The sequence below is a fragment of the Panicum virgatum genome, chromosome 3N (genome assembly GCF_016808335.1).
Source record: "Panicum virgatum strain AP13 chromosome 3N, P.virgatum_v5, whole genome shotgun sequence".
NCBI classification, from domain to species: domain Eukaryota; kingdom Viridiplantae; phylum Streptophyta; class Magnoliopsida; order Poales; family Poaceae; genus Panicum; species Panicum virgatum.
This window is the reverse complement of record NC_053147.1, coordinates 22,184,536-22,209,371: the sequence shown is the minus strand read 5'-3', so window position 1 is coordinate 22,209,371 and position 24,836 is coordinate 22,184,536. Positions and strand designations below refer to the sequence as shown.

Sequence of the window (24,836 nt, the reverse complement as noted above, 5' to 3'; positions counted from 1 at the left end):
GCGCAAGTTAATGTAGTAAATTTTGATCAATAATTAAAGATAATAAATAAAAGCAGTTTATAAATTTAACTCCACAACTCGTGCTACTTCACGAGACGAATCTAATGAGGCTTTTAACCACATGATTAGATGATGGTTATTGTAGCATCACTCAATTAATTACTATCATTAAATTCGTCGCGCAAAGTTACACTCATCCGCGAAAAGACTTTGCAAATAAACTTCATTCACTCCGTTCGGCAGCCATCCCCAGCTCCAGCCCAACAGTATTTTCCTCTCACACCACTCTAGCCAGCCAACAATATTTTTCTCTCACACCACTCCAGTTACCAGCTCCAGCTCCAGCCCAGCGAACAGAGTGATTTAGTACTCCATGCATAGAAGATTTTTTTTGTAACGCGAGTAGCGCAGAGGAACTAAACAGAGCCCTGATTGATGCTGATTTGGTGTGAAAAAAACAATGCTGGCTGGCTGACAAGTAACAGAGTGATTAAACGGATCGATAAGTGGATACTTGAAGATATCCGTAATCTGTGAAGAAATTCCCGGCACCGCTCAACTCTGTTTGTACCGTTCTTGGCAGGAAGCATGGCATTGACCCCGCGCAGGGGCACCCTGTCCATCAGTCCAGGCCACCATCGCTCGCAAGTTGCCGCTCATCTCACCTGCCGGCTGCCGGAGTTTTCTTGATCCGGGAAAAGGGAAAGGGGGATTCGACCTCGTTTCAGTTCAGGTTTCGGTATGCCTTGCGCCCTTGCCGGGTCGGTCAAGATCGGCGGGCATGGCGGTGGGGCACAACAAACCGCTGCTTGACGACCTCATCGTTTCAGCTGCGGCGTGGGCTCATGTTCCATGGTCAGCCAGGTGGGCGTCATATGGGCCGTCTCGATCGACACAGCGCCCTTTTTTCTTTTTTATATTAAAAAAATCAAAATTTCAAAAATATATGTACATTCTGAAATATTTCAAAAATACCCCCGCCGGGGGCGACAGGGGTCCTGTCGCCCAACCCACGGGCGACAGGACCCTAATGTAATTTTTTTGGAATTTGCAAAGAGGTCCCTGGCCCGGGAGAGGGGGCATGTCGCCCCCACAACGGACGACAGGCCCCTGTCGCCATTGGGTGGGCGACAGGGTTCTCCCACCCTATATAAGCCCTGGCCGCCATTCCCTTCTTATTTGAGCCTAAAAATTCAGAAAAAAGAGAGGGGTGAGGAGAAGAAAAGCGGCGAAGCTCTGCCGAATTCCGCACTTGTGATCTACCGGTAACTTCCGTATGAATCCGTTGATATTGTATAACAATTTAATTTAATTAGCGGATTAGCTGAATTAGATTTGGTGCTTTAGAACACTCGTTTAGTATTACAATTTGAGTACTATTACAGACTTGTTTTTAAATTAATTATGAATTAGAATAGAATTATGACAGTACCTTATTGATATTGCAGCATAAGACAGTAGAATTATGACAGTACCTATATTTTCACACATCGATTTGGTATACGATATGTGCATTATTGAAATCATTGTTCGTCATTTGGCGCACCACACTATTGCACCAATGTCTTCGTCGGGATCAACCTACATTCCGTGGAGCAAGTGTGAAGCCACCGTATCTGAAGGAATTGATGTGCCAATGTGCTTCTGCGGTTCGTTATGCAAGTTCATGCAATCTGAGGTTTTATGATATGACTACGGCATGAGGTTCTTTATGTGTGAGAACTACGAATATGATCCACCTAAGCGATACGGCAAGACCGGGCCAAGGTAGCAGGACAACAGACGCTATTTTTCTTAGTGACCTAACATTGAGTTATGATTCTAACTTTTGTTGGACAAAGTCTCCTCCGCCTCTTTGTGATTTTATGCAGTGGTTCGACACCGTGTAGTCGCAGCAGGCAAAGGACTTTGTGGAACAACAAGCAAGGTGGGCGGCAAAACGTTGGCGCCGAATGAAGCACGAGGAACAGCAAGAGGAGAAGCGCAAGAAAGAGCAAGAAGAGATCCGCAAGAGGATGGAGGAGGTGGATCGTAAGGCGGCGGCGGAACGTGAAGCTGACAGGGAGAGAAAGCGAGAGAGGGCACGCCGTGCAAAAGAAGCCGGGCCCGAAGTAATTAGTAAGGGCAAATATCCTCGGTACACTCAGTAGAGTAGTACCATGTAATCCCGGCATTTTACATTCCATAAGGCATGGTAGGTTTAGATGCAACAAGAAATTACCTTGTCGCGTGCACATGCCACTGCAATTAGTTGTTTATATTTTCAGTTGAGAGCTTAACTCTGTGTGTTGTAACTTTTACCATTAATTTGCAGTTGTAGCCGGGAATCTATGAAATCTTTGAACTTGTCCTTAATATTTTCGGAGATTTTCATGTCACTAGAATACTAAAAAGCACACATTTAATTAATATAATGAGAAGAAATAAGAACTAAGAAATGCATTACATAATGTGAACCATCAAGTTTACATCATAATACAACGGTAATGAAACACACGTCACACATGCAGTGGCATGGCAGAACCCGTTGCAAACTACGGTAAACAGATTCTGGACTAACCTAACATGCCTTAGGTAATTTTTTAAAAAAAACACAACAAACACAACGATGCAGCATGTCACTAGCACTAGAGTAGTCCTAGTAGCCGTACCCCCACGTAGCAAACTGTGTTGAGCCTTCTCCGCAGTATCCACCCATTGCAGGTGGTGCAGGCGGTGGTGCCGGAGGCGCAGGGCCCTTCTTCTTGTGACAAGGGCAGTTGCAGTAAGGAATAATGCATGGTTCATCCTGTGAACCGGCAGCATTGCTGATATCATCATCTTCGTCGTCTTTGTTACCCTCGCTCGCTTCCTTATAATGGTTCACCTTGCATTTCAGATCAAAGATCTTTATCTGGAAGTACTCGATGAACTCCTGAACAGAATCAATTGGTGCAGGATCGACCCACCTAGTAAAACCACAGTTTTCTGGAGCATCGGAAGACTGCAAAACAAATTTCATATAAGGTGTCTCATTGAAGATAAAGAAATGAAACAACCGAGTATTACCCATGCGTGTGGACGTTTAAAGAAACCCCGACCGCCATCCATCCCGTCGGTGCACATCTGCACTAAGCAGTCCTCATCATGTCTGTATTTTGGCCACGGTTCTCTACGGTTATCGTATTGTCGAAGAGGTGTTTCATTGGTAAATTCACTCTTGTGCTGTGGCGGAAACTCAAACACTGGTTCCGGAAAGGAATCAGGTCCAAGAGGCCCCTCCCATATTATGGGGTCTCCCTTTCTTCCCCCTTTTCCTTTACCAAAACCGTAGTAATTCTTCCCGCTAGACCCACCTCCAAACATTGGGTATACAATGAGCTTTGGTGTTTGAGTGCTGCTGGGAGTTCACAAACTTCGGAGTATTTATAGGCGCACAAAGATCTGATACCCGGAGTGTGGAGTGTAAATGCACCTAAAAAGCCTAGGTGACAACACAGTGAAGAGGCTAGCTGAACTAACACTGAAAAGGCTAGATTCGATTCTCAAAATGACTACTCGATGCCTCTCTGTGCATGGAGAGCATCTAAGTGCATGCAGACTCACAGCACTACATTACTGCCGCTCGGTCGATCACGCCTAGATGCCGCTTTGTATGTGTAGTCCACTGGAAAAATTTTAGGTGCATAGCCTTTGTGCATGTTTGTGGATCTATTATTGCTTGTTTTCCTTTTCTAGGGCTAAAAGAAATGCTCTTCTATATCAAAAAATGTTGGTAATTTATTTATGCACTCCGTATCAGTAGTTTTTCATGATAGCAAAGTTGTGCTAATAGATCCCTGTGGCGTGTTAAGTTTTGATCTTTAATTAGTTCCTAGCTTCAATTTTATCCTTTATTCTTGTGGTTAATTGATTATTGTTTCATGCATGTGTAACCTCAACAAAGCAAGCTTCTGTCTTAATCCATGCTGCTCTAAGCAAGTTTAATAATTGTTGTTTTGAAGGAAACACTTCAGGCTAAAAAATGAGTTGAACTTCTGAACCGCATGGCATTGCATCGTTTTGAAATGCATCACATCTTGAGCACTCATGCGTCGCACTGTCCTAACTGTTGCATGTCATATTTTTATTCATGTAGACGCCGCGAACGAAGTCGCCTACGAGCTGATCGCCGAGCCGATCCAGGAGCCGCAAGCGGGAGAGCAGCAGGAGGACGCAGTCGAGCCCACTTCCGAAGAAATTGCTAACCCCGTTGACCTGCAAGGCAAGCCCCGGAGCATAACCCATAAATTCAGTATATTAATGTTTAATTAAGTATTTGTGCATTTATGTTCTAGGAGTTATATGGAACCCTAGTATGCATGTTTTCCTAGGTACCCGTGAGTCCATACTAGTATGCAGGTGTCGATAGAAATGCTCTGCTAAGTAGGATCTCGGTAGAAGTCGAGTGATTCCTGTCGCTCGCGAGATTTAAGTTAGTGTTACTTATGGCAACGTGGCTTGAGAATGAACCAATGAGGAAAGAGAAATGGAGACCGGGCGGAGATGATTTTGGTTTTGGATAAGGAGTGGATGGAAAGTAAGCCTCCGCCTGTGTCGATTAAGAACCGTACCGTTGTTGGCCGTGCTGACCGAGTTTGAACAGTACTAACCACATGCCGGAAGTAGGAGGTAGTCGAAACCGGTAAGCTGTGTACCGCTTTACAACGATAGTTTGAATTCCGACCTGCTACGCTGGGCGTGGGAGTTGACGGGTGTTGGATAGGATGCCGCCTTCGGGTTCTCTGGGAGTTCACCGGGAGGGGCCCATCACCTGGGTTTTAGCAGGCGTGGTTCAGATGTCGTGGTAATGATGGAAACAGTTGACGCGCGTGGCCCGACGGGGCTTACATGTGTCGTGTTGGTTAGGTCCACCTTGCAAGGTTAAATCGGATCGATTCGCCGTCTCTCTCGGTTAAGAGAACCTTGGTCACTTAGTCACATCATAGTAAGAAAGTGGAATGAGAACGGAATGGAAAAAGGTCAGTTTGTGAGTTACTGAAAGATAATCTGATCCACCATGTTTGCTCTAGATGTTTAGGCGAATTTAGTTAATACTCACTGTACTAAATGAAGCTAAAATATTGAAAGTAAGGATTTACTGCTAGCAGCCTTTCTGCAAAAGAACCCCAGAGCCAAAAAGCCTTGCATGTCTAGATATTGGGCTAAGTATACCCAGAGTCGGGTAAGCCTTGCTGAGTATTAGTATACTCAGGGTTGTTGTTGTAACCCTTCTGAGCAGGTTGTGCCCCCGCTGACTTCGAGGATGTCTGTGCGTCCTGGATTGGACAGTCGCTTCCTCCTGGGTGGACCGTCGAGTGGGCCCCGTCTTCCCCGTGAAGATCGGGCAGGTTGGCATCACATCGGTGGGCAGGATGTGGAGCTCACCTTGTTTCATTGTCGTGGTTATCGTATTGTATTTCGAACTCAGTTTTTAAACTTCCGCTGTGTTTTTGAACTCTGTCGTTTGTATTCGAACCTTTTATGTAAAACCTGAAAGTGATCTAGGCCCCTAAGTGGGTTTTGGTGGTTAATGACAAAACACATGTGCATTTAATCGTGTAATTGAGCATGTGTCCTGGTGGAGAATTTGTATAAATGGATCAAGTAACGATATATGACCCTAAAAAAGGAAATGAAAAAGCGGAGTTCAAGTTTACTCAAAAAATTAGATTTGAAATTTGAAATTTGAGTATAGGAACGCCGTACTATCAAGAGGGACTTGGTTCAAGGGTTTAGATTTAAATCTTGTGCTCAAGAGAACCTATACAAACACTTGTGAGCCACAAAACAACTCAAAAGAGCCATAAACCGAAGTTTTTCCCTGCCTTACCCGGATACTCCGGGTATAGGGACGGATACTCCGGACCCCATTGCCCGGAGTGTCCGGGTGCTGTTTCCGGGCTGAAAAATCAGTGTTCCCCGGAGTCTCCGGGCATATACCCGGAGTCTCCGGGTACCCTTTCGCCCAACGGTTATTTTTTAGCTGAAGACTATAAATACCCCCTCCATACCACTTCAGCCCTCTCTCTTGCCACTTTGACGAACTGAACTCAAACCTAAGCCAAGAAAGAGCTCTCTCACTCCCCTTTCTTCATTCTTGAGTGATTCCCTTGAGGGATTTGAGTGAGAAGCAAGCAAGAGCAAGGATTAGTGCTAGTGTGCCTCATTTCCATCTCTTGAGCACTTGGTTTTGGTCAAGCCCGCGGATTCAAGTTTATTACTCTTGGAGCCTTGTGCTCCTAGACGGCTAGGCGTGCTTGTGATTGCTCAATCAAGATTGTGAGCTGCACAAGAAGTTTGTAAGCTCCATTCCTCGCCGAGGAATCCATAGTAAGTAATTTTGGGCTTGAGAGGTGATCTCGCCCTTGGAAGAGGAGCATAGGGGTTCTTGAGCACCGTCTCTCGAATCCTTCCTCAACGGAGACATAGCACCTTTGGGTGTGAACTTCGGGAAACAAATCCTTGTCTCCTTCGTGGTAGTTTACTTGATTTCATTGCTATTTGCTTGTGAGACTTCATTTCTAGGGTTTGAGCTCGATCTACTCACTCACGAGTTTCTAGTGAATTCTATTTGTTGGATATCAACCTTAAGGAACCCCTGGTACTCTTACTTTAGCTCGATCTACTTTTCATACTTAGATTTCTGCATATCCCTTTCAGGTTGTTCATACCCGGAGACTCCGGATATAACTCCGGATACTCCAGACCACCAAACCTGGAGTATCCGGGTTCTTACCCGGAGTATCCGGGCTGGTCTGTGTCTGACATTTTTGTTGAGTGTTTTAAATTGCAGATTGCAGATTGCCTATTCACCCCCCCCCTCTAGGCATCTTAAGATCCTTTCAATTGGTATCAGAGCGAGGCTCTCTATTCAAAGGGCTTAACCGTTCGGAGAGGTCAAGATGTCGGATGATGAGAAGAATCCAGAGATTCTGGTTAATGAAGGTGAAAAAGGTGATCCTAGTGATAAAAGAGACAAAGACAAGAATGTAGAGCCATCCAACAACAACAAGAAGGGAAAGTATAAGAATGGTGGAGAAGAAAGTGAAGAAGAGACATCCGATGATGAGATGTCTTATGAGGAGTGGAAGGAATGGAGGAAAAAGAAGAAGGAGCAAAGGAAGAAAAAGTCTAGCTCCCGAGTTATCATTGACTCTAGTGATGACTCCGACACCGACTCCAAGAAAATAGCCTCACGCTCTTCAAACAAGGGCAGCTCATCAAAGTCAAAAGGCAAAGGCGATTATCGAAGAGTTGCTCATGATTACACTTTTTCTCTACCTAGTGAGCACAATGCATCAATTCATATGGGCAAGCCACCTTTCTTTGATGGTACCGGATATAATCAATGGAAGACTAAGATGTTCGGTTACAAGAATGCAATCCACAAGGATCTTTGGAAAGTTGTGGAAGTTGGGTGTGAAATTCCGGATGAAGATGAAATTCCAACACCGATTCAAGCATATGTGCTACAAAGGAATTTCCAAGCGTTGAACATCCTACACACATCCGTGAGTCCTGAAGAGTTTGACAAGATAGAGGATGCACCAACCACCAAAGATGCTTGGGACACTCTTCTAGTGAACCATCAAGGGTCAAGGAAAGTATGTGAATCAAGAATCAAAACTTTGGAAGATGAATTGAGCTTATTCTCCATGAAGAATGATAAAGGTGCGAAAGAAATGTATAACCGCATGAAGAAGATCACAAACCAAATCAAATCTCTTGGTGGTGACAAGTGGGGTGATCGTGAGATCGTGGACAAGCTCTTGACCGTGTATATGGCTAGGGATGTTACTCTACCTAGCTTGATTAGAGCCGAAAGAGGATTCAAACACTTCACCGCCGAGAATGTCCTTGGAAGAATTGAAGCTCACCATGATCAATTGAAGAGAGTCAAGATTAACCAAGATCTAGCCGAGCTTTAAGAACAAGCGGCCAATAATAGTGGGTTGGCACTTCAAGCTAAGTCAAAAGGCAAAGAAAAGGCAAACCAATCCTCAAAAAATGAAGGCACTAGTAGTGATGACGATCAAGAGCTTGATGATGAGCAAATGGCCTTCTTTATCAAGAACTTCACAAGAGTATTGAAGAAAAGCAACTTTAGAAACTTTGGGAAGAACAAGAAGTATGAGCCAAGAAGAAGATCTAATAGGCCGTGTTTTGGGTGTAACAAAGTTGGGCATTTCATTGCCGATTGCCTGGAAGAGAAGAAGAAGAACAAAGACACCAAAGAAAGCACATCCAAGAGAGATAGATCAAGATACAAGAAGCAAGCCGGAGAAGCTCATCTTGGTCAAGAATGAGATTCACAACAAGAAAGTGAGTCCGAGAAAGAAGATGTTGCAACTATGGCTTTCAAGGCATCATCTCCACATCCTCCAAGCTTGTTTGAAGATCTCACCGATGATGAGGATGAAGCTCCTATCATGTGCCTCATGGCTAAATACTCCAAGGTAACATCTCCAAACTCATCGGACGATGAATTGGATAATGAAGTAGAAGTTGCTAAGCTAGTCAAGAAATATGGTAAAGGGGCCGCAACTAAAATGATGAAATTAGTTATGAAACTAGATGAAGCGGATGAGACTCTTGAAACACAAGAAGAATTGCTTAGACTTGAGAGAGAAAAATTCAAGGCTCTTGAAAAGGACCTCGCCTATAAATGGGAGGAAAACAATATGCTTGTGAACTCAATCAAAGTCAAGGATGGCACTCTTCTTGAGTTGAAAGAGTCACTCTCTAGTGAAAAAGAAAAAGTGGATGATTTGACTAGAAAATTTCTTTTGTCAATGACACTAACACTTTCCTAAGGAAGGATAATGAGAAACTTCAAGAGAGCATGACTAGCTTACAAGCTAATCACACGGCACTTGAAGTTCAATTTAATACTCTTTGGGAAAGTACTTCTAAGACTAAAGAGACATCTAATTCATCTAGTCCTTCTACAAGTAATGGATGTGCACGGTGCTTTAATATTGATATTCAAACTTGTGCTACTAACCATGTTGAGATTAATGCAATGAAGAAAGAAATCTCTAGACTCACTCATTTGTTGCAAGAAGAGGCTCCATCACATGCTCAAGTCCCAAAGAAAATTCCCTTTACAAGGGTAGGTGAGTTTGAGAAACACACCAAGGGATTTGGGTCAAGATACATGAGTAAGTTTGGGTTTGAAGTGGGTAAGGGACTTAGTAGGAATGGGCAAGGTACTCCACATGCCATTCCATTTACCAAGAACAAGAACAAGACCGCCTTGGGTGCTCAAGGAGGTCTAGTGAACATGACCACTCCCATTCACAAGACAAATGATATGATTCAAGAAAATGGTCATGTCAACTTCATCAAGAGAGGCACAATATGTGATGAGGGTGCTAAGATTGTTGCATCCTCATTCAAAGAAGATAAGTTCAAGACCTCTAACCCAACTAAGATCAAGGCACAAGAATCATCTCATGTATCCTTCTATGCCGATTATGTATTGACAAGGAACCACCGTGGTAAAGTGGCTGCCAAGTTTGTAGGACACCATACATGGAACACAAAAGTGAAAAACCATGTATGGGTGCCCAAAGTTCTTGTGACTAACATTAAAGGACCCAAGTATTGTTGGGTACCTAAAAGAAAAGAGTAACTTTGTTTTGTAGCGATACTAATCCGGTGGATCAACTTGGGTGATTGATAGTGGATGCACAAATCATATGACCAGAGAAAGGTGTATGTTTGAAACAATAACCGCATCAAGTGGAGATCATTTCATTACTTTTGCGGGAAATCAAAAGAGAAGAGTGCTTGGTACCGGTAACATTAACCTAAACTCAAAGTTCACTTTCTCAAAAGTTCTTTTAGTTGAGTCACTTGATTACAATTTGTTGTCCATCTCACAACTTTGTGATTCGGGCTTCAATTGTTTGTTTATTAACGAGGGTGTAACCGTCATTAGAAGAAACAATGACTCCGTTGCTTTCAAGGGGGTGCTCAAGGGAAAGCTCTATCTTGTGGATTTTTCTCAAGAGAGAGCTCAACTTGATGCTTGCTTGATAGCAAAGTCTAGCTTGGGTTGGTTATGGCATCGCCGACTAGCTCACGTTGGGATGAGAAATCTCAACAAGCTTCTAAAGGGGGATCACATCCTAGGACTAACAAATGTTTCTTTTGAGAAAGATCGTGTTTGTAGTGCATGACAAGCCAGAAAGCAAGTTGGTGTTCCACATCCATCAAAGAGCATCGTCACCACCGTCAAGCCATTTGAACTTCTACATATGGATCTCTTTGGCCCGGTGGCGTACATTAGCATTGGTGGTAACAAATATGGTCTTGTCATTGTTGATGATTATTCTCGTTTCACTTGGGTATTCTTTTTGCATGACAAAAGTGTAGTGCAAGAGACTTTCAAGAAATTCGCAAAAAGAGCTCAAAATGAATTTGAGACTAAGATCAAGAAAGTGAGAAGTGACAACGGCACCGAATTCAAGAACACTAATGTAGAAGAGTTTCTAGATGAAGAGGGCATTGGTCATAAGTTCTCGGTTCCATACACTCCTCAACAAAATGGAATTGTTGAGAGGAAAAATAGAAGTCTCATCGAGGCCGCAAGAACAATGCTTGATGAGTACAAGGTCTCGGATCAATTTTGGGCGGAAGCAATCAACACGGCATGTCATGCAATCAACCGCCTATATCTTCACAAGATTTTGAACAAGACGGCATACGAGCTTCTACTTGGTAAAAAACCTAATGTGTCTTACTTTAGAGTTTTTGGAAGTAAGTGCTTCATTCTTAACAAGAAGCCCAAGAACTCTAAGTTTGCACCTAAAGTTGATGAAGGGTTTCTTCTTGGTTATGCCTCAAATGCTCATGGCTATCGTGTTTTCAACAAAACCTCCGGTTGTGTTGAAATAGCGTGTGACGTGACATTTGATGAATCTAATGGCTCTCAAGGGGAGCAAGTTGATAATGTTGTAGGAATGGAAGAATCATCAAGTCAAGCCATCAAGAAGCTGGCGATTGGTGAAATAAAGCCTCAAGAACAAGTGGACAATAATGATGATGATGAGATGATGTTTCAAGGGCCATCTACCTCTACATCCGCTGCAAAACCCGGAAACTCCGGATATGAAGCCGGAGACTCCAGACAAAATGACCGGAGTATCCGGACTTCAAACCGGAGTATCCGGGATACTCAAGCCGAGGCATCAACTCAACATCAAGATCAGTCTCAAGATGATAGAGAAGCTGAACCAATCCAACATCAATCCTCCATTCCACATCCAAGAGTTCATCACATAATTCAAAAGGATCATCCCGTGGATAATATCCTTGGAAGCATAAGTAAAGGGGTAACCACTCGATCTCGTTTGGCTACTTTTTGTGAACATTACTCGTTTGTCTCTTCTTTGGAACCTCTTAAGGTGGAGGAAGCATTGGATGATCCGGATTGGGTGATGGCTATGCAAGAGGAATTGAACAACTTCACTCGGAATGAAGTCTGGTCCTTAGTAGAAAGACCCAAGCAAAATATAGTTGGAACCAAGTGGGTTTTTCGAAACAAACAAGATGAACATGGAGTGGTGACAAGAAACAAAGCATTGTTGGTTGCTCAAGGCTACACACAAATCGAAGGTTTGGATTTTGGTGAGACTTATGCACCCGCAGCTAGGCTTGAATCAATTCGTATTTTGCTTGCCTATGCTACTCACCATGATTTCAAGCTATATCAAATGTACGTGAAGAGTGCTTTCCTTAATGATCCAATCTCTGAATTAGTATATGTAGAGCAACCACCGGGCTTTGAAGATCCCAAATTCCCAAACCACGTCTACTTGCTCCATAAGGCGCTCTATGGGCTCAAGCAAGCTCTTAGAGTATGGTATGAATGCCTTAAGGACTTTCTCTTAAGGAAATGCTTTGAAATAGGCAAAGCCGATCCTACTCTTTTCACTCGCAAAGTTGATAAAGATATCTTTGTGTGCCAAATATATGTCGATGACATTATATTTGGCTCTACTAACAAAACTTGGTGCGATGATTTTAGTAGGATTATGACAAAGAGATTTGAGATGTCTATGATGGGTGAGTTGACCTTCTTTCTCGGATTTCAAATCAAGCAACTCAAGGATGGCACTTTCATTAGTCAAACCAAGTACTTAAAGGATATGCTCAAGAAGTTTGACATGGAAAATGCCAAGCCCATCAAAACTCCCATGCCAACCAATGGGCATCTCGATCTCAATGAAGATGGCAAGGCCGTGGATCAAAAGGTATATCGCTCCATGATTGGATCCCTCCTTTATCTTTGTGCATCTAGGCCCGATATTATGCTTAGTGTGTGCATGTGTGCAAGATTTCAAGCTAATCCGAAAGAATGTCATTTGATGGCGGTTAAGAGAATCCTAAGATATTTAGTTTTCACTCCTAACCTTGGTTTATGGTATCCCAAGGGCTCATATTTTGACTTACTTGGCTATTTCGATTCGGATTATCCCGGTTGCAAAGTGGATCGAAAGAGCACTACGGGGACTTGTCAATTTCTTGGCCGGTCCTTAGTAGCTTGGAACTCTAAGAAGCAAAACTCGGTTGTCTTGTCCACGGCGGAGGCCGAGTATGTCGCCGCTGGTGCATGTTGTGCACACCTCTTGTGGATGAGACAAATGTTGAGTGACTTTGGTTGTCATTTTGATACAATTCCTCTATTTTGTGACAATGAGAGTGCAATCAAGTTAGCAAACAACCCGGTACAACACTTTCGAACAAAGCACATAGATATTCGTCATCACTTCTTATGGGATCATGAGGCTAAGGGAGATATTGCTTTACAACATGTAAGCACCGACGGGCAACTTGCCGATATCTTTACTAAGCCTCTAGATGAGTAAAGGTTTTGTGCTTTGAGAAGTGAACTAAACATCTTGGATTCTCATAACCTAGCTTGAATTACTGCATACACTTGAGTGATCATAGATTAAGTGGTTATCAAAATGAAAAGGTCTTGAAAACTTTCAAAAATGGGTGACTTTTGTTCTATAAAAAGGCTCGGTTCTTCACTTTACTCACTTGAGATCATTGTTCTCCTTGATTGATTGTTGGCTGATCTCGAGTTGAGTAATTTCTCTCACACCATTAGATCTTCAAAATCTATCTATACCAAATCTATCTAGATCAAGTTCTTTTGAACTTTTTTTCTGCTCAGTCTCAGGGGGAGCCGGAGTCTCCGGCCCAGGGCCCGGATACTCCGGACTGTCCGGATACTCCGGGTACTTATGTTTTACTATATATACCGCGGGGGTGTCGGGGTCAAACGGTTTCAAGTCTTTTTTTCACTGCCGACGCCGCCCTCACCCATCTCCTCTTCCCCTCTCACGCCCTAGGGGCGATTCTACTCTTCCAACCATCAAGAACTCGTCAATCTTTGAAAGAAGAGTCTCCTCCCCTCCGGAAACTCCGGGGAGGCCTTGGATTTGAAGTTCCCGCGCTCTCAACGGTCTCAAAGGTATTTTGAACTTCGGATCGCCCAATCTCCCAATGCCGCAGGTATCTTTGAAAGATCTTTAGGGCATCTCTTCCTAGCATGTGTAGGAACCTTTGCCTCAAGTTTCATTCAAATCCCATGGTCAAATCCTTATATTCTTGAATCTTAAGGTTTCAGGCGCTTGAATCCGGATACTCCGGATATACACCCGGATACTCCGGACCCTATGGGCCGGAGTCTCCGGACTTGATCACCACCAGCACATCTTTTTCTTCCAAATTCTATCCAGCTTGGTCTTGATCTTTCTTATCCATCCTTAGGCATGGTAAGGCCACGTGCTGGTGAATCCTTGGAGGATGCGGAACAAAGAAGGCAAAAGCGCCGTCATGATCCTCACACTCAAAGGGAAGATGCCCCTTGAAATCCTCAAAGGGAGTTGTGTCCACGTCATCGTGCGAGCAAGGAACCCGCTGGGAGCAGTTCAGGAAAGGAGCCAAGGAAAGCTCCTTACATTATGCAAAGCCAACCCATAGCTCCTCCATCCCGTCCAACTCCAACAAGCAAGGGTATTGCTCATGACGTTTGTCCTAAAACCCCTCCTCACTTGAGAGTTGAATACACATCTGAGCAACGCAACTATCCAAACATTCCAAGACTTCATCGACCTGGAATTGTTCCTGGCTTTGCGGTTGAAATGGAAAGAAATTACTACAAGCAAGATGTGGCACTTAGGGAGGCACGCAAGGAGGAAGTCTACAAATATGACAACTGAGAAGGTCTTGAGAGGCGCTTTTGGTGCAAGCTTCATGAAGACTTCTATTCATCAGTGGTGATGCATAAGTCTCGAGCTCCCATTGTTCCATGCAAGTACGTGGATTGGAAATACTATGAAAATATAAAGGATCCATTCTTTAATGAGGCTATAGAAAAGTACAAAGAGATGGGTCTTTATGATATCATGGGCTTTCGCTATGATTAGAATGAGGAAATCCTAGCTCAATTTCACTCTTCTTTGTACTATGATAAAAGAGAGATTGCATTCTATTGGACCACCGAGGGAGCCAAGTATGGAGTGGATTACATGACATTCTCTAGGTTACTTGGACTTGGCACTGAGGATGAGAAAAGAGATCCCATTCATGTTGAGGAACAACTCAAGCCATATCAAGTACCTACCTTGTTCTACAATCCTATTTGTGCTCAAGAAGGAAATGCAAACCATCTCCTACCGGTATACTATGCAATGAATCAATTCTTTAGAGCCACTATTGATGCAAAGGATGGTGATTAAGTGGCACTTAGATACTATGCAGTGAACCTTCTAGCCCGTACTTTGCCAAGTGGAAGACCTTTTTGCATCATGGACTTTATTTGGAATGAGCTAAGAAGGACTATGATTGAGGCCAAGAAGTCACTTCCTGCTGCACCATACATCATGTACATGATAGAGAGGGTGACGAAGCTCACATTTCCAAAGACAGTCAAGCATGAGCCTCTTCACCTGCGTGCCCGCTCTGGTGATGCACCACCTCCTCCTCCATCTCATGCCGGTGCAACAAGAAACCCAAGACATGATCCTGCTCCATCCTCTGTGGGTGCCTCTTCAACGTCTCATCACCGTCACCATGACTCTTTTGTGAAGAGGGCCCTCCGCAACTTGTTTGGAATGTGCAAGAACATTGCACAAGATGTTCATGAGAACACAAGGTCGATCAATGAAATTCGGGGTCACTTGGGGCTTCCTTTGGATTCTCACCGCGAGCTCCCGGACTTTGATGATCCTTTTGCTGAGTGGGATGCCGCCGATGAGGCCGCTGTTGCTGCTGCTCATGCCCCACTTCCTCGTGCTCGTCGCCAAGCCCATTCTCCTCGTCGTCGTACTTCTACTTCCTCTCTCCGTGCTCTTCCAAGTGGCCAAGAGATCTTTGATGAGGAAGAGGAGACCGAAGAAGATGAGCCCATAGACTACCGCAAGCACCCCGACTCCGCCGAAGATGAGGACACCTCCGAGGATGCCGCCCAAGATAAAGATGATGAGTAGATGGACTTCATGCTTCTTTTCATTCCTTTTTTGGCACTTGATGACAAATGGGGAGTGAAAATGCCATTTATGTACTCATTTGGGCATGTGTCGCATTTGTATCGAACTTATGTCATTTCCATTCCGTCTCAAACTCTCTTGATCGTTTGTAAGGACTATGTGGTGTGAGAACCTTTGTAATGTGTGCTACTCTGTGCTTAGCTGTCGAACTTGAGTTTATTCTAAGGAATTTCTGCTAGTATGTGACATATTTGAGCTGTGAACTATCTGTTTTCTGTTTTTCTGTGTTCTGGTTCAGAAGGGCCGGATACTCCGGGCTACAGGCCAGATTCTCCAGAGATCCTAACCGGAGTCTCCGGACTTATACCCGAAGTCTCCGGGTTCTGCTGTAGAACACCACTTTTCTTGAGTGAATAATATGTCATATGCATCACACCTGTCTTTGCACTCACCTGTTCACCCCACTGTAAAACATATAAGAGGTTTTGTGGTACTCTTGATAGATATGCCAAAATTGTTGAAATGTCAAGTCAAAATTGAAATTCAAAGCTTATGGCATACATTTAGGGGGAGCTCTTATATGCTAGATGTTTATCGCCTTATGATTACCAAATGAGTTACATGTGGGTTGTCATCAATCACAAAAAGGGGGAGATTGAAAGTGATCTAGGCCCCTAAGTGGGTTTTGGTGGTTAATGACAAAATTCACAGCTATCTCATTACAAATAAGTGTGTCTCCGGCCTCCATCTGTCAACGAGCGCCGTCAGGAGGGATCGGTCGAGCTAAATAGGCCCACCCTTGACAAGACGGCCCAGAGTCAGTACACCGGCCTCACATAACCTGCAATAAACAAAATTGTCGAAACAAAAGAATACCGACGAATACATAAGTGATAAACAATAATATTTCATTACATACCTGTCACACCAATCGTGGTGTATAGAGATCGCCTCCCCAGGTGGACGAGGACGTAGCACCTCTAGGGCTCGGTGCTCAACTGCTGCAAAGTAAGACCTGTGGTTCGAGTCGATAATTGGGTCTAGCAAGGAGTCCATCTCCATACCTGCATTCAAAAATATATGAGAACACATAGGTACATATATGTTTCATACAAACTGGACGCGTAATATTTATACATTACAGATAGGTTCGATACAAACTCCACGCACGATTTCTACATATTACTGATAGGTTCGATACAAACTCCACGCACGATTACTACATATTACTGATAGGTTCGATACAAACTCCACGCACGATATTTATACATTACAGATATTTCCATACAAACAGGACACACGATTACTACATATTACAGATATGTTCGATACAATTGTGGATCATGACACCGAATGCCTTCCACGAGCAATTCTCGCCGATGGTCGTCTGAACGTAGGAGGTGCTCCATCTCTGGGATTTTCGGAAGGACCGATATCCTTGCATAGAACCTCAAATCTATGCTCCATTGTACCTGTCGATATGACGCGGTGCAGTTTGGCCTTTTTAATCTTCTCTTACATATATTGTGTCACTCTTGTGCAAAACTGAATTTGGGGGTTGCTGATGTTTATGCTTGCAGCCATGTAACGCTCTCTGAAATACTTCATGCACCCATACATGATGAACTCAACAATTCCCACAAGAGGAAACACTCTGCATGGTTCGTTGTCTGAATACCATACCGTATTCCGTTGGTATCATAAAGGAATGACTATTTCTCCTTATGTGCACCTCGAATCCAGTGTGAAAATGGCTTTTCAATTGAATCCCTAGCCTCTGCAGCCTGACTCGTGCTTGTTCCCGATGCCTTTCCCTTCACTAGCTCTGCAGTCAACTGATCAATCATCTGCCATAATGCATTGAATTTTCTCTATTGATTTTGGGTGCACAACCTCTTAAACATGTTCTTAAGATCCTTGTTCTTGAACTGGTCATAGAAGTTTGCACCCATATGCCTAATGCACCACCTGTTTTGGACATCGGGCCACAATGGAGGCGTTGTCGCAGTTCCACATTGCAATTTCAGTATTGATTGCAGCAGACCTGCATGCCTATCACTAATAAGGCACACATTTGGACGTGCAGCAAGAACATGAACCTTCACTCGTTCAAGGAACCAATACTAACTGTCTAAGTTCTCATTCTCAACAAATGCAAATGCGAGCGGAACTATTTGGTTGTTGCAATCTACCCCGATTGCGGTGAGTATCTGACCTTTATATCTTCCAGTCAGAAATGTGCCATCAATGCAGATCACTGGAAGACAACACTGAAATGCTCTAACACAGGCACCTAGGCAAAAGAAGGCTCGTTGTAGAATACTTTGCCCCCTACTCACGGCTGGTACGAGGTATGTGTCATAAAAGCTTTCAGGATTTCTAGCAGCAACCTGGGATAACATACGAGGTAGGTTATCATATGATGCCTCGTATATGTCGAACTGCATCTCGAACACCCTTTGTTTAGCCCGCCATGCCTTCAAATAACTAATGTTGTACTGGTAAGTCTGCTCAATATGTCGAACAATCATTTTTGGCTCATAATTTAGGTTGTCCATAATCAACCCATATATTTGCTTTGCAACAAAGTCGCATGATATATTGCGATGCGAGGGAAGAACTTCTGACAGCAAACAAGTTTGCTCTGTCACAAAGGAACATTTCCAGTTCGACTTCTATTTTCCCTTGAATGCATGTACTCGCCATGGACATCCATCATTCACACACTTCACCTCATATTCTTTACTGCCAGACTTTATGACTCTAAATTCTCGTTTCAATGATATTGCCCATAGTCTCACATCATCTTTTACGGCTTCAATGTTTGGATATATTGCACCTTACACTACCTCATTGTCTCTGTACTCCCACTCCTGATTTCGTACGTCTTCTGCGACATGACTGCCAAAACCTTGCTCCTTCCACTCTTTTGGCAATGAGTACTGCTCGTCATCAGATGAGCCCTCATATTCTTCCATCTCTGTTGCAGTTTGGTCTTCTGCCTCCATCTCGTCCACAATGCTATGTATCCTCTCTCCCTCATCAGCAAGGCCCTGTGGTCCCTTGTTTTGGTTCTCTATCTATTCTGACTCATCTTGCTCAACATAGTTGGTCTCTCTTCGAATACTCGGAGTTGCTTGATCTGCACCATATTGGATTTCATTTTGTGTCTTCTCCCGGATTTGAACAAGAATGGCCAGAGGCCACCCACGCTCTAGAACTGATTGCATGTACTTCTGCCAGTCATCAGTGCTGTGTATCATCATCAATTCTCATAAATCACTTTCTACCTCCCAATTAACAAGAGACTGGACGGTCATCATATGTGTCAACGGATCAGCACGGAACCCACGCTGCAGCCACTTACATATGGAACCAAAACTCCTTTCCAGAGGTTTATCTATGGCGCTAGATGTGCACTCAAAGGCAGAAAGGTCTACTCCATTTGGCCCATACAAAACATTGTAGTCACCATAAAATACTTGAAACTGCATTTTGCTCGACATATCTGTATATCACAGAATACTTATCGAGTTATACTCTTTACTTCACTACCTTATTCAATAATCCGTAAAAACTAAGTATGAAATTCAACTACAACATATAAGTATTCATAACTACGTGATGACACTCAAATTCTATACTGCGTATACGAAATTCTATTCTAAATCGTAATTAATTTATAAACACGTCTCTAATAGTACTGCAATTGTAATAATAAATGTGTAGTACTAATTTTCTAAACTAATTTACTACTACGTAACTAAAGTATCATTAAACTCCTACTTAAATGGTTCTACTATAGCATTAATTAAATTAAACTACTCTACAATACCAATGCAAAAATACATAAACTAAATGTACTAACCTGCAGATCACAAGTGCGGAATCCGGCAGGGCTTCGCCGCTTCCCTTCTCCTCGCCCCTCTCTTTTTTTTCTGGATTTTTGGTGGAATTTTTGGGCTCAAATGAGGAGGAAATGGTGGTTGAATGGTTATATAGAAGGGCAAGATCCGGTCGCCCGAGGGGGCGACAGGCCCCCCTGTCGCGCCTGTGGACGTGGCCCACCGGTCGCCCGAGGGGGGCGAGGGTGACAGGCCCCCTGCACGCGCGCACCCAGCAAGGGACCTCGTTGTAAATTTGAAGAAAAAAATTACATTCATGGCCTGTCATCCCCATAGAGCGACCGGGATATATTTTTGAAAATTTTCAAAACAGACATATATTTTTGAAATTTTGATTTTTTTAATATAAAAAAGAAAAAAGCGCCGACACAGCTGCACAGTCCAGTCCAATCACTCTCACTGGTCCGGACCAGGGCCCATATGGCAATTAGTACGCGATGGGGAGGTCGGGAGGAGCGTGAGCACGTGGACCGCGTGCTCTCGGGTCGTCAAGCAGAGTCCGTCCGATCAGGAAGGGACGGCGGCGACGAGGTCAGGCGTGGCGAACCAACCCTCCCTGGCTCCCTCCCGAGCCCCAAGCCTCCAACCAAACCCGACCTCCGCAGTCCGCACCTACTGACCTACCTCATCGCCGATCGGCGGGCGTCACCATACCAAACGTCCAAACCAAACCAAACCCCGCCCGCGAATCTCTCCCCGCCGAGCCCGACCAGCCGCGAATCCGCCCGCGGGAGGGGAAGGGCGCGAGCGCGGCGGGGGCATGGAGATCCTGCAGGGGCAGAGGCTGGAGACCACGGTGGCCGTCGCGGTCGCCGTCGTCGCCGTGGCCGCCGGCGCCGCCTACCTCTTCCTCCGCAGCAGGAAGCCCAGGGGTAAGCCGCGCCGCCTCTGCCGCCGCCGACAACCCGCGTGTCAGCCGAGAATTCGTAGCCCACTTCAGTAGCCAGCCACTCGCCCGAGAACTACCAGGGGGATGTTTGGCGCCTTGCCCCTTGATTCGTATTTCGGGGTTGTCAGTTGGATTCAGCTGTTGAGGCCTCCGAACACCCAAGTGTCGGAAACTTTTTACCTGTTCATCATAGCTAAGTATTCACATGTAAGGTTTATTGGTATCGCTTGGCCATCTAGTTGCCATGCTTCTTCAGATTATGAATCGTTTCGGAACTGATCCTAGGAGTGGCGACTGTGATTATTTTAGTACTTCTTAGGAGTACTTAATGACTGCATAGCTCATTCTACTTTTTCAAGTGAGCTTACTGCTATTCAAGCTTGCAACCCATCCTTTTTTTCCTCGAATACACAGGAGTGCTGCCTGCTGTGTATCATTCTATTAAGCAGAGAAATGGGACAAACATTTGGGTACAGGCCCAACACCTTGCAGCCCCTTTGTGGCAGATCGCGGTGTAAAAACAAAAAACAACGTCCAGGATAGACCCGAGCCTACTCCTCATGCTTTAAGCAACCTAATCTCGCGGTTCCTGCCACGATCCAGAGCTTAATCTCACTTTTAGTGCCATCAAGAAGTTGTTCTGCGCTGCCCTTTTTAAGAACCACAGGCTCACTGCCTGGCCCTAATTTTGCTTGTAGTTGTAGCTCATTTGTAATTGGCTGGCTATGGTTTGGTCTCCTGTAGGTTGCTTGGACCCCGAAAACTTCAGGGAGTTTAAACTTGTAGAGAAGAGGCAACTCAGTCATAATGTCGCCAAGTTAAAGTTTGTGCTCCCAACACCTACTTCTGTATTGGGTCTTCCAATCGGACAACATATAAGCTGCAGGTTTGGTTATGTCTTTTACCACCTGAGAAGACTGGTTCTGCAAGGCAGAGCCTTTTATTTGAATTTCTGTAATCTCGATTCCCCTCCTGTTTGCCCCTGTTGTTCCAGGGGACAGGATGCTGCTGGCGAGGAAGTAATCAAGCCTTATACTCCCACTACACTGGACTCTGATCTTGGACACTTTGAGCTTGTTATTAAGGTAATATTTCATTAACGTGTGCCCATTTGATTTCCTAATATTATCTTCAGTTATATTGGTATCATGGTATGTACCCTGTGGTCAATTCACATCTTATTTGGTCCTTATTTATATCATGAAGATGTACCCCCAAGGAAGAATGTCTCATCATTTTCGTGAGATGAAAGTTGGCGACTATATGTCTGTAAAGGGACCTAAGGTTTGTCTTTATTCCATTATAACTTGTTTGTAGCTTTTGCTTGTTCCATTTCCAAATGTATACATGCTGAATTTGCCACATTCTCATGATACATGTCTGTTTTTTTTTCTATTTTGTCTATGTGTTCTCTTGAGTTTTAATAGTTCGCAGATCTAGGATGCATGGTCTCTTGTAATTAGGCTAACTTCACATTTGAAGTGCCAAATTTGTAATAGCTTGAAGACTAACAGGAAAATTTACATAACCTTTCATGGCCTAAGGGGATGCTGCAGCACCCCCAGCACCTCTTGTTATCTGCCATATACAATGGTATTCATTTTGGCCTATGGTATTGAAATTAAATGGATTCTTTTCTATACTAGGGTCGTTTCAAGTACCAACCTGGACAAGTGAGAGCATTTGGAATGATTGCTGGAGGATCAGGCATTACCCCAATGTTCCAAGTAATAACACATGGCCCGAAGTTCCATTTGGTATTAAATATTGGAACATTTTTGTATGTACTGATCTTTGTATTTCCCTCTCTTATCATAGGTTACAAGGGCAATTCTTGAGAACCCACAAGACAATACAAAAGTTCACCTAATCTATGCGAATGTAACATATGATGATATTCTTCTTAAGGTACAAAAGCAGGCTTCTTTTGTTCCGAGTTACTGACAAATGATTATAGATGTGTTCATTTACTGTAGAATTATGAAATCCAGTATACAGTTCTTTTAGGCTGTTCTGTACTTCTGTTATATTCTTAGGCATTTGTTACTCGGTAGACTTTCAGAAGACAATCATCTAGTCAGACTAATGCTTTACATATGCCTTTGTGCCACATTGAGCTTATAACATTACCTTTTTATGATGAGATTGCAGCTCTTTATAATTATGTACTAGTAGTTAAAATTACGAACTAATTAGCTTGTCATAAATGTCAATGTATTTTGATGGAGAGAGTAGCATGTTACAATATTTTTGTGTGCTTACATTCTTTTTCTTATCGTTCTGTTTCATCCAGGAAGAACTGGACAGTATGGCCAAAAACTATCCCGATCGTTTCAAGATCTACTATGTCCTGAATCAGGTTTATTTCTGTTCTTAGAATGAGTACTTTGCCCAGTCACTTATCATAAGTTGATATCTTGATATCATATGCTTTTCTCATCTACGCCCTACAGTGCTTAATATTCATTGTTTCCATGTGCAGCCTCCTGAAATCTGGGATGGCGGTGTTGGGTTCGTGTCGAAGGAAATGATCCAAGCTCATTGCCCAGCACCCGCTGCCGACATTCAGGTAAATCCTTACTGTTCAAGTACTGAAAAGTACTTCCCGGAACTTGGAAGCCATCATTTTTGCTCAGTGGAAAAGAGCCAACACGGTGTGGTTTCTCCTTCCAGGTGTTGAGATGCGGGCCTCCCCCCATGAACAAAGCCATGGCCGCGCACCTGGACGAGCTTGGCTACACGAAGGAGATGCAGTTCCAGTTCTAATCAAGCCCCGCATCTGCCGAAGGATACTAAAAATAATAGCGACGGGACATGTTTTCGCTCTCCGTTGAGTCGAGTCACATAGCTCCAGCAGACGTATTCACAAAGCAATGCGTCGTATCTCTCGATGACAGCACGAGTGCCTAATCTGTATCGGTGTTGCGACATTGAATTGAACCATTGGCATTTGTGCCATTGCTGCTCCACCCTCCAGTCCAGACATCGAGAGACATCCACTGCCTTGCATCATTATATGTCTCCAAAATTTTCAGTACTGGCCACAGTGCTGTTCGTGTGCTGGAGACCGAACAACTGACCTAGCTCACTCTGCAGATCTCTGAATCGCGCCCCTGATCCAACTCAATCGTTCTGTCGATTCCAGAAAACGGCCAACTCGTCACAAAGAAACACAGACCGCTATCTCTGTCCGTGCGGAGTCGTGGACGCACGCCGCCGGCCCATGATGACACCGAGCCAAGCGAACAGCGAGTGTTCGCTGCAGGGCTCCTGCCCTATCCGGCCGAAACAGCACAGCGAATTCCAGCCGCTTGTTCTGGGCGCCAGGCGCAGGCCAGCAACAAGGGCCTCCATCGTCTTCTCCCGAGCTACTGGCGCATGGGCTCATGGCGTGTCCGTACACGTGCGCGTGCTTGGGGGGACAGCGTCCTGGAGCCCAGGATAGAACCGGTGGTAGGGAATGCAACGAACGCGAGGTCGCCTAAAGAAATGAAAAAAAAAGGTTTATTTTTGTCATGCTAAAATGGCCTTGCCTTTTTCCCCCCCTTTTGTCGCAAGAGAGCTCTGGCCCATATTGGTGGTAGAAGTTGCTGTGGTCGTGTTTGGGTTGGGAGGGGTACTGACATGGGCGGAGCTAGGGGTATGCCCCTGTATTTCTTGGCATACCCAAGATTTGGGAGAAAATACTAATAAGTATACACAGATTTAAAGTATCTCTAAGAGTCTTTCTAAATTACACTCTCTAAATTATTATTTGGATAGTCTTTTGCACAAAAATCGTATTCTATATGTTTTCACTCTGTAAAAGTTTTTCTATATCTTGTGTACACTCTAGAAAGTTATTTCCATTATCTATCTTTGACTAGCGAGAAACGCGGAATGGGGGATGGCTACATTTGGATAACCACTTATAGAAGCTGTTGGATGATATTTTTCCATCAAAATCTCTATTCCTAGCTACGAAGAAAGATATAGAGAGTCTTGCTCTGCGTGTCGCGTCCGCCCCTGATGGCCTGACCTCCGTATCCCGTCCATTTAGTGTTCAGTGAGACGGTGTCTCCCCGCTCAGGGGCTCCTCCCCCCACTCCGGCAACCTGACAGCCTCGTGACCTCGGGTCCTTACCCCCATCAGCTATCACTCATGACTCATGTCCTCTCCTCCTAACGCGAGTTGCGAAGGACGGAAGGTGCCGACCACCGGCCCGTTGGGGCACTGGGCACTGTCGGCCTTGCAGTGGCGCCCAAGATGCCAGCAAGCGGCGCACCTTCTGCGACCCTTCTTCGACCGGTGGCCCTACTCGGACCACTATTTTATAATATTATTTAATTATTCATGTTTACAACTTATACTTGGATCACTATTGTGAATTTGTTATTATTATTATAACTTTTTGTCCATTATATTTCGTATTTGATTTTGAATTTTTTTTACCTATGGCATATCCAGTCATGAATTTCTGGCTCCGCCACTGGGTACTGATTACTGAGCGTGGGCCATACAAATCAACCTTG

At 44.2% G+C, this 24,836-nt stretch overlaps 1 protein-coding gene across 2 annotated transcripts; it reads left to right on the top strand.

Annotated features, from left to right (window-relative positions):
- Nucleotides 1–20,030: 20,030 nt before the first annotated feature.
- LOC120665110 (NADH--cytochrome b5 reductase 1-like) lies at nucleotides 20,031–23,361 on the top strand. Of its 2 annotated transcripts, XM_039944544.1 has the most exons (9): nucleotides 20,031–20,307; nucleotides 21,069–21,210; nucleotides 21,319–21,409; nucleotides 21,531–21,608; nucleotides 21,971–22,051; nucleotides 22,143–22,232; nucleotides 22,618–22,683; nucleotides 22,807–22,893; nucleotides 22,998–23,361. In XM_039944544.1, exons 1-9 carry the CDS (start codon nucleotides 20,196–20,198, stop codon nucleotides 23,088–23,090), a joined length of 840 nt encoding a protein of 279 aa, XP_039800478.1. In that variant the 5' UTR covers nucleotides 20,031–20,195; the 3' UTR covers nucleotides 23,091–23,361. The 2 variants fall into 2 exon arrangements, with proteins under 2 accessions (XP_039800478.1, XP_039800477.1); XM_039944543.1 differs by having other exon boundaries at nucleotides 21,069–21,409.
- Nucleotides 23,362–24,836: the final 1,475 nt, after the last annotated feature.

Excerpts from the sequence above, each read along its gene's own strand:
- LOC120665110 (XM_039944543.1), top strand. The coding sequence starts at position 20,196 with ATGGAGATCCTGCAGGGGCAGAGGCTGGAGACCACGGTGGCCGTCGCG. Across the intron at positions 20,308-21,068 it reads CCGCAGCAGGAAGCCCAGGG|GTTGCTTGGACCCCGAAAAC; the intron begins GTAAGCCGCGCC and ends GGTCTCCTGTAG. Across the intron at positions 22,233-22,617 it reads ATGATGATATTCTTCTTAAG|GAAGAACTGGACAGTATGGC; the intron begins GTACAAAAGCAG and ends TGTTTCATCCAG.